General features: G+C 40.0%; 1 protein-coding gene across 1 annotated transcript; it reads left to right on the forward strand.

The window, feature by feature from the left end:
• Positions 1-141: 141 nt before the first annotated feature.
• LOC101878895 (embryonic protein UVS.2-like) lies at positions 142-13,432 on the forward strand. Its single transcript, XM_005143962.3, has 11 exons — positions 142-219; positions 373-397; positions 1,293-1,430; positions 2,707-2,824; positions 3,372-3,550; positions 6,527-6,608; positions 7,411-7,538; positions 9,323-9,438; positions 9,875-10,100; positions 11,538-11,656; positions 12,236-13,432. Exons 1-11 carry the CDS (start codon positions 145-147, stop codon positions 12,464-12,466), a joined length of 1,437 nt encoding a protein of 478 aa, XP_005144019.2. The 5' UTR covers positions 142-144; the 3' UTR covers positions 12,467-13,432.
• The last annotated feature ends 481 nt before the right edge of the window (positions 13,433-13,913 follow it).

The raw sequence follows: 13,913 nt of genomic DNA on the forward strand, positions 1-13,913 counted from the left end.
TTTGTTTTGTGAAAATACTTCTTGTTATCTTATTTTGTTACACTTGTTAACCACAGCAGCAGCTTTCCCATAAAACTTGCCCCAAGTAAACTAGCCACAGCTTTGAGAACAGAGCTGCAGAGCAGAGAAGATCATCTCGGAAACATGAAGATGAAGTACTTTCTTCTGCCAACTCATTTTGCATTTCTCTATAGCTTTGCACTGAGTAAACCTGTCCAGGTGTGTCCCTGCTTGCAGATGCTGAGAATTTACATTGCTGCTGCTGAGTTGCTCTATCTTAAAATTAGTTACAAGCTTTTGCTGCTGTGATTCTACATAATAGAAGTTTTATGCTATGGAAATAAGAACTTATTAAAATGTGTTTTTTTCCAGAAAGCTACAAGAAACAGTGACTTAGGTGAGTTTGATTGTAATTAATATATCAATAACTGTAGGCTTTGGTGGGGCTGCTTCTCTGGATCTCGTGCTCATTATTCAGTATGTTTTTCTCTATGAAGTTATTTTCCAGCGTCAGTAGAAAACAAGTCACAGAACTCAGATGTGTTTTAAAGTCACATTCTGTGTGATTATTTATGCTGTCATGATATAGCAATTAAGAAGACTTACTGAGCTATTGCTACATAAAATGTTCTTTCATATGCAGCCTCAGCAAATCAGAATACTTTTCACTTTGATTTTTCCTATGTAATGTAAGGCACTTCCCTGTCTGCTGTACCTAAGACTATTGTACATTTTGTACATGCCTCTTGTCTGTGAAATGTATTCCAAGTATTTTGGAGTTAGAACTGAGGAGCATGTCATGTTAAATTAACAGTTAACCTGGAAATTAATATCTTGCATGAACTCAATATGCATGATAAAAATAGTCATTTCTTTTGTATGATTCATCCCATTTCTGCAGAGGTCAGTTATGATTTTCTTTAATTCCACAAGCTCTAGTGAAGAGAGCAATGACTTAGAATACTTATCCTTCCACTCTCAAGGCTCCCAAAGCTTCTTAAGCTGAAGTATATTTAGTCATGACTTTGATTACAGCTGCACTATGACATCTATATTAATATTAATCTCTTCTATCCAGGAAGCAAGGCAGACTTAACTAGTCTTAGCATACTGTGAATGCTCCATTCACTTGGTTTTAATGTACTAATCCTTTTTCACATTATTGGGAAATGAACTTCAGTAAAAGAAATTTCCAAAGGCACAGGAACTTAGTTACTGGATGCCTCTCATCTCCCTTCTGCACATCTATTTGCCTTCTCAGTGCCTCGTGTGATCATTATTTTCTTCATCAGGCAGTGAAATAGCTGTGTATGAAGGAGACATCCTCCTGCGAAGAGGACGACGCAGTGCAATTAACTGTGAGAGCTGTTTATGGCCCAAATCACAGGATGGACTTGTCAAGGTCCCAGTTAACATCTCTTCTGATTTCTGTGAGTGTATGCAAATGGCTGCTGTGATTTTCTCTCTGTTCCTTTGTGTTTGGGTGGCATGCACCAAAAGCAAACTTTGTTCAAATGAGGATTTATGGACATGTTTCTTCTGCAAATCTGCTAGCCCTGTGGTAGCCTGGCTAAGAATTCAGGACAATGTGTGGTTACTTGAGCAGTAGTTGTTACATAAATACCAGCTAATTTTAGCTCGTTCCTGTTGGCTACAATGCACTTTGATACTTAGCAAGCACAGTGTTCACATTATGAAAGTAATTTGATTCAAAATTACCCCTAGGAATGCTTTTTTAACACACAGATTTGCTTTCAAATCTTCCATAGGTATATCCCACACTAGAAATCCTGTAGAGGCAAAAAGGGAGAAAAAATCCTTGGAGATACTTTTTCTCTTACTATTTCCCACTAGCCAATCAATAGCTCTGTTCTGTGCAAAAGGCTGCAGGACCAGTACCTTCATCTAGAAAACTTCATATGGGCTGTGCAGCTCTTCCACCTCTCCCCTGCTGAGGCTTCCATACAGACTCTTCATAAATGAGCGTACCTTGAGAGAAAAATGCATGGAAGTGGGAAAAAAAGCCTGTGCCTGATTCCCATTCCTATATTATCATTTGAGCTGAGGAAAGTGTTATCCAGGCTGTTCCTCTGCCCATGGGCTTTCAGAACTGCAGCATACACTCTTGTGGTTAGGTAAGGGTCATTTAATCTACCTCCCTCTCTTCAGACTTTAAAGATGAGGAAATTGAGATGCAAATCAGTTGCAGATAACTGACTAAGCCAAAAGAGGCCAAAATGTTCCAAATTAGATAAACATTCTAATTTTATTTGGTCCCTGAATAGAAACACTGTGATCTTCAGAGCCTCTGAATACCGGCTGTCTCAAGTGATTCCAAGGGCTGTGTGGATGTTTCTTATAAACAAAACAGGTTTTTTAGTGCTTAGCTGCAGGCAGATGGCTCAATTGGGTTACTGTAATCCAACTATCTGTATCTGAAACTCTCATATTTGTATTGTAATGGAAGAAACAATGCCAGTCTTGCTTTCTGTCAGCTGTCTCTTATAGAATATGCAGAAGGACCAGCCATAATTCTTACATCTCCCTTTACAATCAACTTGGAGATTTCTCAAGGCTTTTTGCCATTTTCCTTATTCTATTTGTCTGATAAAAAGCTAATGAGTCCTGTAAAGTTTTAAAGCACCCCATCAGTACCCCTTCTTGATTAACCAAAAAAGCATTCTCCTGGCCTCTTTCTCTTTCTAGCCATGACAGAGAGGTCTTGGATTGCTGATGCTCTGCAAGAGATCTCCACGCTGACCTGTGTGCAGTTTGTAAACCGCACTACAGAAAAGGACTATGTGTATGTTGAACGTGGGCAGAGGTAAGCTCCCAATCTCCCAGGAGTGAAAGCACTCAAAAGGTCTTTCAGCTGTTTTTCTGGTTTGAGTTGGATTTAAGTAATTGCCCTTTTTCAACCTAGGAGTCAAGATTCAGAGAGCAGGTGCAGTTTCTCATTTTTCCTTAGACATACTGGCAGTTACATCAGTTAATGGACTGCAGGAATAAATGTATGTGTGGACTTAATGGGCTATAATTCAAAATGAGATCTTTTCCTTAATTGTTGTAAAAAAGTATTACAGTTGTTTCAGGTTCTTTGCTTAACTACTTAAACTGCTTCGTTTAATCATATCATATAGCCTTCATATAAATATGATATCATATATCATTCAAATAAAGCTGCAAAGGCTTTATTTCCACCCCTATGTAGTTGGGCAACTTCTGGAAGACTAGATATTTCACACCAGTGACTATTTGCATGGCCCCTTCTGTGGCTGCACATCTGGAGGCCCTTGGTGGCATAACCATTACATCCATTTCTTTGTATGTGCTGAGTGTGCTCATTTTGGTTATTGATTGCCTGTTCTTAGCTGCTGGTCCTACTTTGGGAAAATTGGAGGACGTCAAGCAGTGGGCCTGGTGAAAAATGGGTGCATGGATAAAGGAGCAATTCAGCATGAAATGAACCATGCATTGGGTTTCATCCATGAACAGGCACGGAGTGATCGGGACAGGTTTGTCAAGATTATGTGGGAACACATTGTGGCAGGTATGTCCACTACATCTTAAGAGAAAACATACCCTTTCAGATGAAGGAGAATGTTTCTTCTGTGAACAGCAATGCAAATAAGAGTCATGATTAATGCTAGCTGAATTGCAGCAGCAGCAGCATATTCAGTGTGATGGAATTTCTAGTTCAGTGTTTGTACTATGGGAATTTCTATGGCTACCCCTATGTTAGTGTGGTCCTCCAAGGCAGATGCAGCCTAAAATTAGCCCTACCTTATATCCAAAATATCAAGATCATCAGAAATGCAAACTGTTGTAGCAAAGACTTGGCCAGGAGGCAAAACTATGGGACTTTTAGCTGAGGTGGGGTAAAACACTATTCAGAGATCACGGTGGGGAATTGCACAGCAACTCTATCTTAGGAAAAGCCATGGAAATAGGGAAGGCAGCCTGTGGGCATCTTGGCACTGGCAGTGAGTGAAATGCACATAGCTTAAGATGTAGGTGAACAAGAGATGCAGTGTGGAAAGAACGGAAGCACATGCAGCCATCAGCATGTGCAAAATTCTGGGAGCTGGCATGATGTGAGAGGAATTATTTTCTCCTTGAGAAGAGAATGATATACGCTGCCATGAAAAGAAGGAGCAATGGGGAGCAACCAGGACTGGTAAATCTGTAAAGAGAAAATTGAATGCTATTTAGGGAAAGGAATGCAGGATGAATAGGTTGGGCATGTGCCCTTGGCCTGTGTGCTGGAAACATGGGAGCACATACAGGGACCCAGGCTCTGTGGAGAGTAGAAGGAATGGTAGGAGGTCCAAGGGAAAGTGAGGAACTGGTACATACAAGGAAAGTAGGGGAAGAAAGGATGCAAGAAATCACTTATTTGACAGCTCTGAGAGAGCTGGTCACTCCATAAATTGTAAAAAGATAATAGTGTATTTAGTTCATTATAGAAAATAGTAGTAAATGAGGCTGGACAGTTAATACCAAATTCTAAGAAGTCAAGATATTAAACTCTTCAGTGTCATGCACAGCTGAAAATATATCCATCTTTTTTCTCCAGATGGAACTTGATTGTTTTTATTACAAATTCCTAAACACACTGTTCTCCAAACTTTTTTTCAGCTATTCCCATGATATCCTAAGTAAATTCCATTTGTGCTCTTCTTTACTGAGGTTTTAGCTCTACTGTTAAGATGTAATTCTGCTATGAATTGTTTGACATTGTATAACAAGGGCATGCTATGTTTGATATGCTAGCAAAGGATGTACTAGGAAAGAGGAGTTGAAAATGTGATGTTATACCAATGATACTAGACATACATTAAATCTTATGCAAGGTTTGCAGAGGCAGTCCACAGTTTCAGATATCATTACTCCTAACGGATATGGATGCAACCAAGCTCTGATTCAGGCACAGGATCATAAAAGGTTAAAAGAGGAGGAAGAGGTGAGGATGACAAGACAATGCAAAGGAAGATGGGGTATATCTTCACTGTTTTAACAGTATTCACCCAGAGTGGAGGCTGAGAAGATAGGTATTACACGGGAGCTGGAATGCAGAGTGTGTGCAGCACAAGCACTGTAAGAAAATGCAAAGATATGCAGGAAAAAGGAAATTAAGCAGCACAGTTATGTTTTTGATGACTGTTAGTTTACATCTCCTGTAAAAACATGCTGCTTTTAACAGTGCTGAAGGCAAAGGTTCCACTGACCTCCGTGGTACAGAACTAGACCTCTAAACTTTGTGCAGCTTCCCAGCTCTCCCGCACAAGCTGTTTTTCTCTTGCCGGGACTCCAGTGCTGTGGATATTTGCTGGGTTTTGCTCTTACCCAGCAATTCCCCTTGGAAGCCATCCTACTTCTTTGTTTGGATAAAATGCAGCTTCACGGGTTGCTCTCCACTTTGCTGCTTGAAACTCAGCTTGTTATTCCCAGACTTTGGAGGGGGAGAAGAACTACTCAAAGCCTTCAGCCAAAGCTTCATTTTCAACTCTTCTGAGTCATTACATTTAGATTCTGACAGAGGCAGGGGTTTTTTTTAGAGTGGAAAAGATAGAGTAAGTCTCCACATGTGTGCAGGTCTATACAGCCAAGTCTCTCTGGCATGTGATTAGGCAGATACTAGTTTGCTGGCAGCACCTCTGTACAGCCAGGCTGCTGTTGCTTTCTCTTCTTTTAGCAAATCAATTGAGCAAAGCACTTATGTGCCAAACAGTAGCCATGTTCTTAAATGTTTCACTGCATTTGAACTGTGTTCTCTGTTCATCACCTCAGAAGAAGCTGTGCATTTACTGATAATTGTTTCTAAAGTCAGTATAACAGATAAGAGGAACTGAGATAAAAACATAGTAGTCAGGAAAGCCAATGCTGTTGAGAACCGGTTTGAGCCTTAGCTGAGGGTTTTGAGCTCTGAAAAGCTCCAAACTCATGTTTATTCCCAAACTTTCTGTAATTCAGGATTTTGAAGCTTCTCTTTGTGTTTCCTAGCCCTCACTGGGACCAGTGCTGAAAGACATTACTGGAAGAGACTGGCTCTGATTGCAAGCCTGCCAGCCAAGTTCTGTAGCCTGCAGAGATTTTTCTGACAAAGTGTCCAATCCCAAACTCTGGTCCAGATGGCTTGCGGTTTACAAACCACTAGTTACAATAATAAAGGTACAGATGTTGAACTGGAAAGAAGTGCTCAGTGGTCAGGGCATTAGCCTCAAGGCCAGGCTGACTGCACTCAGCTCCCTGCTCTGACACTGCTTGCTTACCATGGACAAGAGACCCAGGGGAATGGATTCATCGATTATATCAAAACTTTGACTTACTTGATTCCGAAACCTACTAGGTTAAGTGAAAATGGATTCCCATGTACTTCGAAAGGCGCTGGTGGCTTTGATAGATCCAAGTTCTCATGAGTACAAGTATTATATCCTGTGTTACTCTTAGGACTATGACAGCAGGCAGTGTACTATTAGAGCAGCAACAATTGTTCTGAATGAAATGTTGGTTTTCTGCCTTAAAGGGGAACAAGGGAACTTTGGAAAAGTGAATTCCAAAAATCTGGGCCTTCCCTATGACTACTCTTCAGTGATGCACTACGGCGCGTAAGTTGTTTCCTGAGATGCCTTTTCAAAGGAGCAAAAAACTCTCAGATCTGCTCAGATCTAAGAAGAAGGAAATGCTCCTTCCCAAAAGGGAATGACTTTTGCTGTTCACTTAAAACTAAGTTAGTGCTCATAATTAAGGGTGAACATGTTTCCATTTTCTACAGGACTCTTGGAAAACAGAGTTGATATGGATAGAAGAAAAAAATCAGGACATTTTCTTTCACTGTACTCCTGTCTCTTAATAGAGGTCTTTGTCATGGCTATGGTCCGCAGCCTAACTCTACCGAGTCGCTGATTTAACAGTTCTTAAGTCTAAATTATTTCATTAACATAGAAAGAGCTTATCAGAGACAACAATATTTAGGGTCAGAGAGAAGAAAGATGGAATTTTTTCCATCACTAAAATGTAGTGTGTTGCCTCGTACACATCTGGGAACACTAAGGTTGCATTTCAGTACATAATGTACAAGCGTCTCTTTTATTTCCACTAGCAAGTCACAACTTCTGAACAAAACTGTGAAATCAAACTTGCCTTTCCACAGGCAGAAAACTGCAGATGGCAAATGAACAATTAGTAACTGAGACAGAGGAGGTTCCAGAGGCAGAACAGCTTGTTTCTTGATTTCAGCTGCTGCATACAGTGTCTGCCATGCTGGTCCTCCTCAGGAAAGGTTAAACTGGTCTCTGAGAAGCTTCTTGCCCTTTTCCATTGAAATTCTGTGCATATGGTACATGAATATGATTATGCATTTAAAGAACTTCACTGTTTAAGAGAAATGTGATTTTCTTATTTCTACAGGTATGATTTCTCCAGCACTCCAGGGAAACAAACTATTGTACCAGTTCCTGACCCCTCTATACCCATTGGGCAGAGAGAAGGGCTGAGTAATTTGGATGTAGCTAAAATCAACAGGCTCTACAAGTGCAGTAAGTGCTGTAGATGAAAGGCATGTGAATCCTTAGACAGCTGATGTCTGTAGGCACTGTCAGACATTCCCCAAAGGAATACAGCCCACAGTCCTTTCAATACATCTCTCCCTTGCCCTACAAGAGGATAGGCACCTGGGAACAGAACTGTCCCTGTGCCAAGATGCTGCCTTCTTGGAAAGGGCAATTTGCTTTCAATAACTGACTGTCACTCTGAGTTATCCTCACCTAGTCCCTGCCCTTTGCCATAAGCAAAACCCGTCAGAGAAATCATGGATGATTTATGATGAACCTCTTGTCAACTTCTCACTTCAGGAAAGATCTGAAGGTTCCAAAGCACATATGATAATCTCAGCCATGATTATAGCATAAAGTCATGTGCATCAGTAGTGCCAGCATTTTTGTGATTTCTTTCAATTGAAAAATGACTGCAAGGCCATTTATTTATTTACTACTGTATGGGTGCCATTTAGGCTGATCAGAACATCCTCTTGGAGGGAATTCCCCAAGCTTCTTGTATAGTTACCTACTTCCTTGCCTACATCCATCACTGTAGTATCTTAAGATCTAGAAATACCTTAAGTATTCCTCTGTAGCAGGAACTCTTCAGCTGAGATACACAAAACACAGGTAAAACACCATGCTCCTCAGTTTTTGCCTCAAATTCCAGGATGCAGGCTAACTGATTTATATGGTATTCAACTTCCCTGAGATGTTACTCAGTCAGTTTCCCCCAAAACAGCAAGAACATGAACACAGGCTACATATTAGTGTACCAAATTCTGTTCTGAACTGTGTTGAGCTTAGTTAAATAAACAGCAGTAATTAGTGTGAATCAGGATTCCTTCAGTTGGATAGTCAGGTAAGGAAATCATTCTTGAGTGGTTCCTCCCAAGTTCTGAACTTCAGATAAGACAAGTTTACAACAGAAGTGTCTGGTTTCAAAGACAGCAATAATTTAATTGTGGCAATAAGGTGATAATAAAGACCGTGACAGTGTTTTGTGGTATTTATTCTTGATAGTGGAGCTGGAAATGAATCTTACTTCAATATCATTATAATGTAATTTCATAATTAGACCTGTATGTTTTGGAAGAAAAGGGCTAAATTGAAAAAAACAAGGATAACTCGGAGCTAAAAAAAGGACAAAATATCCAGTTGTCCCAGGCAAAGCAGGGAGCAAGAGAAAAATGCCGAATTCCTATGTTCAGATGTCATATTCATAACTTTTAATTTGGAGAGTTACACACAGCACAATAAATGAAGACCACATGTGGAAGGCCAAAAGACAGATGAAATCAGACTTTGTATGCCAGTCACTAGGTCTGTAGCTTGACTTCAGTGCTCTCTTTCACTGTTTTCCCCCAGTGATTACCTGTCTTTGTTTTGACAGAAACTAGTTTTCAAGCTTGGTTTTGCACACACTTAGCCATACACATACATTTGCTGATGGAAATTGATGTAGTGATACAATTGAAACTACTCCTGCGGTTGAGGTTAAGGAAGCTCGTGAAAGGTCCAGGCTTTCTTTAGAACAGTATGTGAGTGAAACCCCACTGTCTTTAAAAAAACATGAGTAGCTGAAGCAGATAAGTACTTTAACCAGCCTTATTTGCCTTATGTAACTTTGACAGAAGGCACATCAACACAACTGTAAGCATTCTAACTCATTTCTCCTATGCAAGTTTGACTGATGTAAATGGTTGAAGAGACTTGCCAGGCACTTCTGGAAGACTTTTGTGGAGTTTTCATTCTCTTCAATGCTGTTTGGTTCTTCCCTTCAGATTGCTGTAGCTCTGTGTTGTCTAAATCCAAAGGCTTGTTCTCCTCTGTCAATTACCCATCCCCATACCCGAACAATAGCAACTGCCTCTGGTTGATCCGCGTGCGTCGAAGTAAGGTAAGTTTTATTACGTGGAGAACAGCCTTGAAGCACAGTGTCAAGGCTACACATTACTTCATTATTATGAGTACTCTCTGGGAGTCATTTTCATGGACCAAGACATTTATTTTGTTAAACAGTGAATTACAAGACAGTCTCAACAATTTTCATAAGACTTATCAGGACTCTCAGATGCATTATTTAACTTGATTTTTATCCAGTTAAGACTGGATGGCTTTTCAAAGACAAGCAATAGTCAAACATCAATCACTGGGCTCAGTAATGGGGTAACTAGGTGAAATTTTATGCTCTTTTTATACGGAAAGTAAAGTTTCAGTATTACACAGATAGCAAAATGAATATGAAATCCTAGTTCACTTCATAACAACTAGATGGTTTGAATCTTTCCCTGTGTTCAGCATTCAACTCAACATCTGTTTTCTTGTTTCTCAAGATTTTCCTGCAGTTTGAGGCTTTCGATCTCCAGCCCTCCTCAGACTGTTCTTCTGACTATATAAGAGTTTACAATGGAAACAGCAAGAATTCTCCTGTCTTGCTGGACAGATACTGTGGGAAGGGCCCACTGCCCTCCTTAGTGGCATCTGGATCGACAATGCTGGTAGAGTTTGCAAGTGATGAGAGCATTACAGCCACAGGATTCAGAGCCTCCTACAACAGGGGTATGAACACTTCTTTACAGAGCTTGAAGAACAGCATGAATAGTAGTTGTAGGGAAGAACTGAACATTTTACATGTGTACTCCAGAGGGGCTTGTTTCTATGCTATTCTTTACACTTCCACAGCTAACACAGGTTAGGCAGTGATGGGGTTGAAGGTTAGCAGGAAACAGAAAATGGGATGTTGCATGAGTGTAATGTTAGTAATCTTGTGAATCCACTCACATTCCTCTGAAAGCTTCTGCTGGGCTTCTTCACATCTTTAGAACAACTTCTTTAAATAAAAACAATGCAATGACTGTAACTAATAGGAACAGTGCAGCCAAAGGCTGCAGAGCTAAATGAGAAATCTCAACCAATGGGATGTAACGCCAATACCCGAGCAATATGTTATTGAAGATTTTGTGGCACTTTATGCAATAGGAATGGTACTAACCTTGGGTAACAAACTGTACGAATTAAAGACTTACTATGTTACATGAAAGACAGTGCTTACTGTAGTCACTTGAGGGATGTCTGGTTTACAAACATATAAATGCCTTATGGACTGCTGGATAAAATTCTGTTGTGCTGAAACATGCTTTCAGTTAGAAGGCAGCAGCCTAAATAACTTGTTATTGCCTTATTTCAACTCAAAATGCAAACTCTCTTAAACCATAAATTGAAGAAGTCTTAGAAGTGTGGCATTTTTACTCTTTTTGCATTAGTCTTGATGGAGTCATTTCTAGACAGCATTAGCTCTAGCTTGGTAATGCAATCTTGAGTACTTAAGCTAACTCTTTTCTGAAAGTGCAGTAAGCTGGTACCATTGGAATGCTGTGCTAATATAGGAACTCTCAATTGTAAAGACAGATACAGCTTTAGATGCAGCTGTTTCCTGTCCTCCAAAGGTTATTTAGCAGCCATGTATTTAGTTCCTTCAGTACAGCAGCTGATACAAATACAAGCAAAGAAATTAGATATGTCAGCAGTAGGTTTTCATGGTAGCACATTCTTTCTTGGCTTCAAGAAAGAATACAATATAGAATCATAGAATCATAGAATAGTTAGGGTTGGAAAGGACCTTAAGATCATCCAGGTCCAACCCGCCTGCCATGGGCAGGGACACCTCACACTAAACAATGTCACCCAAGGCTTCGTCCAGCCTGGCCTTGAACACTGCCAGGGATGGAGCATTCACAGCCTCCCTGGGCAACCCATTCCAGTGCCTCACCACCCTAACAGTAAAGAATTTCTTCCTTATATCCAATCTAAACTTCCCCTGTTTAAGTTTCAATTCATTACCCCTTGTCCTATCACTACAGTCCCTAATGAATAGTTCCTCACCAGCATCCCTGTAGGCCCCCTTCAGATACTGGAAAGCTGCTATGAGGTCTCATTTCTGTTGCCAAAACACTCTTATTAATATGCCTTTCTCCATTTTTCTTCTTTATTTCTCAGTGAATTGTGGAGATACTTTCACAGACTCAAATGGAATCATCACCTCTCCAAACTACCCCAATACATACCCCAAAAATCGAGCATGCTTCTGGGTCATCAGTTCTCCAGTAGGATACAAGGTAACGTATGGATTCATTCATTTGTGAGTCTCATCAGCATTCTCTAGTGGAATCACTTTTTGCCTTTGAGAATAAGAACTGTAATGTCACTTTTTGAGCAGGCATTCTCAGAGTAAAAAGCTCAACGCAAAAATTCAGTTTAAGAACTTATGCTGGATCTTGGTGTCTGAGGTATTCAGCAAGGGAAAAAGCCTGTACACATGTGTGAACTCTCAGGAATCTGGTTTGTACCAGTAGGCTTTGTTCAGAATAATCCCTAGGTAAGCGTTCCCACTAGGAAACTGAAACACTGCCCAGGTGCTGGTTTTATATTTCTCTAGAGAGAAGAATCTAAGTATACAAGATCAATCTTGTCCCTTGCTTCTCCTTCCATTCCAAATGCTGAAGAACTAAACAAATAACTTGCTAGTGATATGCATTACAGTATGGGATGATTCTAAGATCAGGATGTGGTGCAAACTCAGTAAAAAAATAGTGCCTGCACATAAGGAATTTAGACTATTTGTGCTTGTTACATACAAAGAGTAAAAGAAAAGGATATAACTTGGAAGCAAAGTGCTTTAATTGTATTTTCTCCAGATATCTCTCAAAATGTTATCCTTTGAGCTGGAAGATAGTGACAGATGCATTTATGACTACTTGCTTATACATGATGGAAGCCGACCTACATCACCTGCAGTTGGCCCTTATTGTGGGACAGAGAAGGTTGCAGACTTTACTTCCACTGGGAACTTCGTGCTGGTTGAATTTCACAGTGATATAGTTTGGGAGCTGCCCGGATTTGTAATCAGTTATACATTTGGCAGGTAGTACAATACAAATAGGAGTTGGAAAACACAGAATGGAAGTAAGAGAGCAGCTAGCAACAGGTGAAAGTCAAGATGCCACTAATATCAGCAATAAATACGGCTCCCTGATACCTTTGAAAAGCTTGAAGCTTCATCTCTTAGTCTTCTGTCTACAGTGGTGTAATTTGCATGGGGAATTATGGACAAAAGTGTTCCTGTCTGTGGGATGTCTGAGACTGGAAGCTTTTTGTTATACTATTTCCATTGCTAGTGTTGCACGGTGAAATACAACAGCAGAACTGAAACTATGTAAGCAGATTTTCAAGACTTTCTAGTGATAGAAACTGTACCCATAAAACAATTCAGAATACAGCTATGTAGTACCTCTAACCTGTATTGTGACAAATGTTACTACCCACCTCTAATGTGTATTCTAGTATGCTTGCAGAAAAACCTTCAGACACATGCTTATGCTTTGAAGCCAAGCTCAGTTATACAGTTTGTATAGGCCTTAGCTTAGCCTAGAAATCACCACTTTACACTAAAGGCTGTCTGTAACAGCACCTCAACTCAAAGAACTGCACTATTCCTCTGTGAGATAAGCCAGGTCAGGGAACAGATTTAACCAAAGAAACATCTAAGAGTGGCAGGAAGTAGACGTGAAGGAGAGGGAAAGGATCGAAGGACCTATTGCTGACAATTTGTTGTAGTCTGACTCAGGTATTGAAATTGTCCATAGAGTATTACTAAATATTAAAAAGGAGGCCTGAAAATCTAATGTGAAGTCCCATGGAGCAAATAACTTTTGAGAACACTTTAGATGTGAAGTGCCTTGTCTGTAGAGAGAAATCTGCCTCTGAGATGTCTGAAGAGAAAAAAACCTGTAGACAGTCAACACTTTGCCTTGACTTGATGTACTCACAACTAAATGTCAACATGAAACTGGAAGATGCCAAAGTGTAATAAATAAAAGTTCTTGCTGAAATTATGCCACTTTGCTTTCCTGGTGCTAGGATGGCAGCCAAGAAACTTTTAATTGTGCTGACTTTTGGTTTTGTTTTGGTTTTGTTGACTTAGGTGGGGTTTTTTAAGGCACTATAATGTTTTCCTTTCTAAACACTGGTTAATTTTCATCCTCAGAAGAATGATAATTGATAAGTTGTGAATATCAAGATCTGGAGCTTCCTGGCATCATGGTGGTAAAGTGCATGGACAGCAGGCAACAAATATTTACAGCTTTTGCAAGCTCCTCTCTTTTGGCTATAAAAAGCATTTTCTCCTTTAATTTGGCTCACTATTTAAATTGGCGCCTTTTTGGAGGAAATAATTTCAGCAGCATGGCAGATTATTACACTGCACAGGAGCTAATTCTTTTCCCTGTGTTTGAGGACCTTCATGGAGGTGCAAAAGTAATCATCCTGTGACAACTGTTATTGTATGCAAAGTTGAATGGGTCCCTATTTTAAATA

Source organism: Melopsittacus undulatus, chromosome 4 (genome assembly GCF_012275295.1).
Source record: "Melopsittacus undulatus isolate bMelUnd1 chromosome 4, bMelUnd1.mat.Z, whole genome shotgun sequence".
In the NCBI taxonomy this organism is placed as follows: Eukaryota; Metazoa; Chordata; class Aves; order Psittaciformes; family Psittaculidae; genus Melopsittacus; species Melopsittacus undulatus.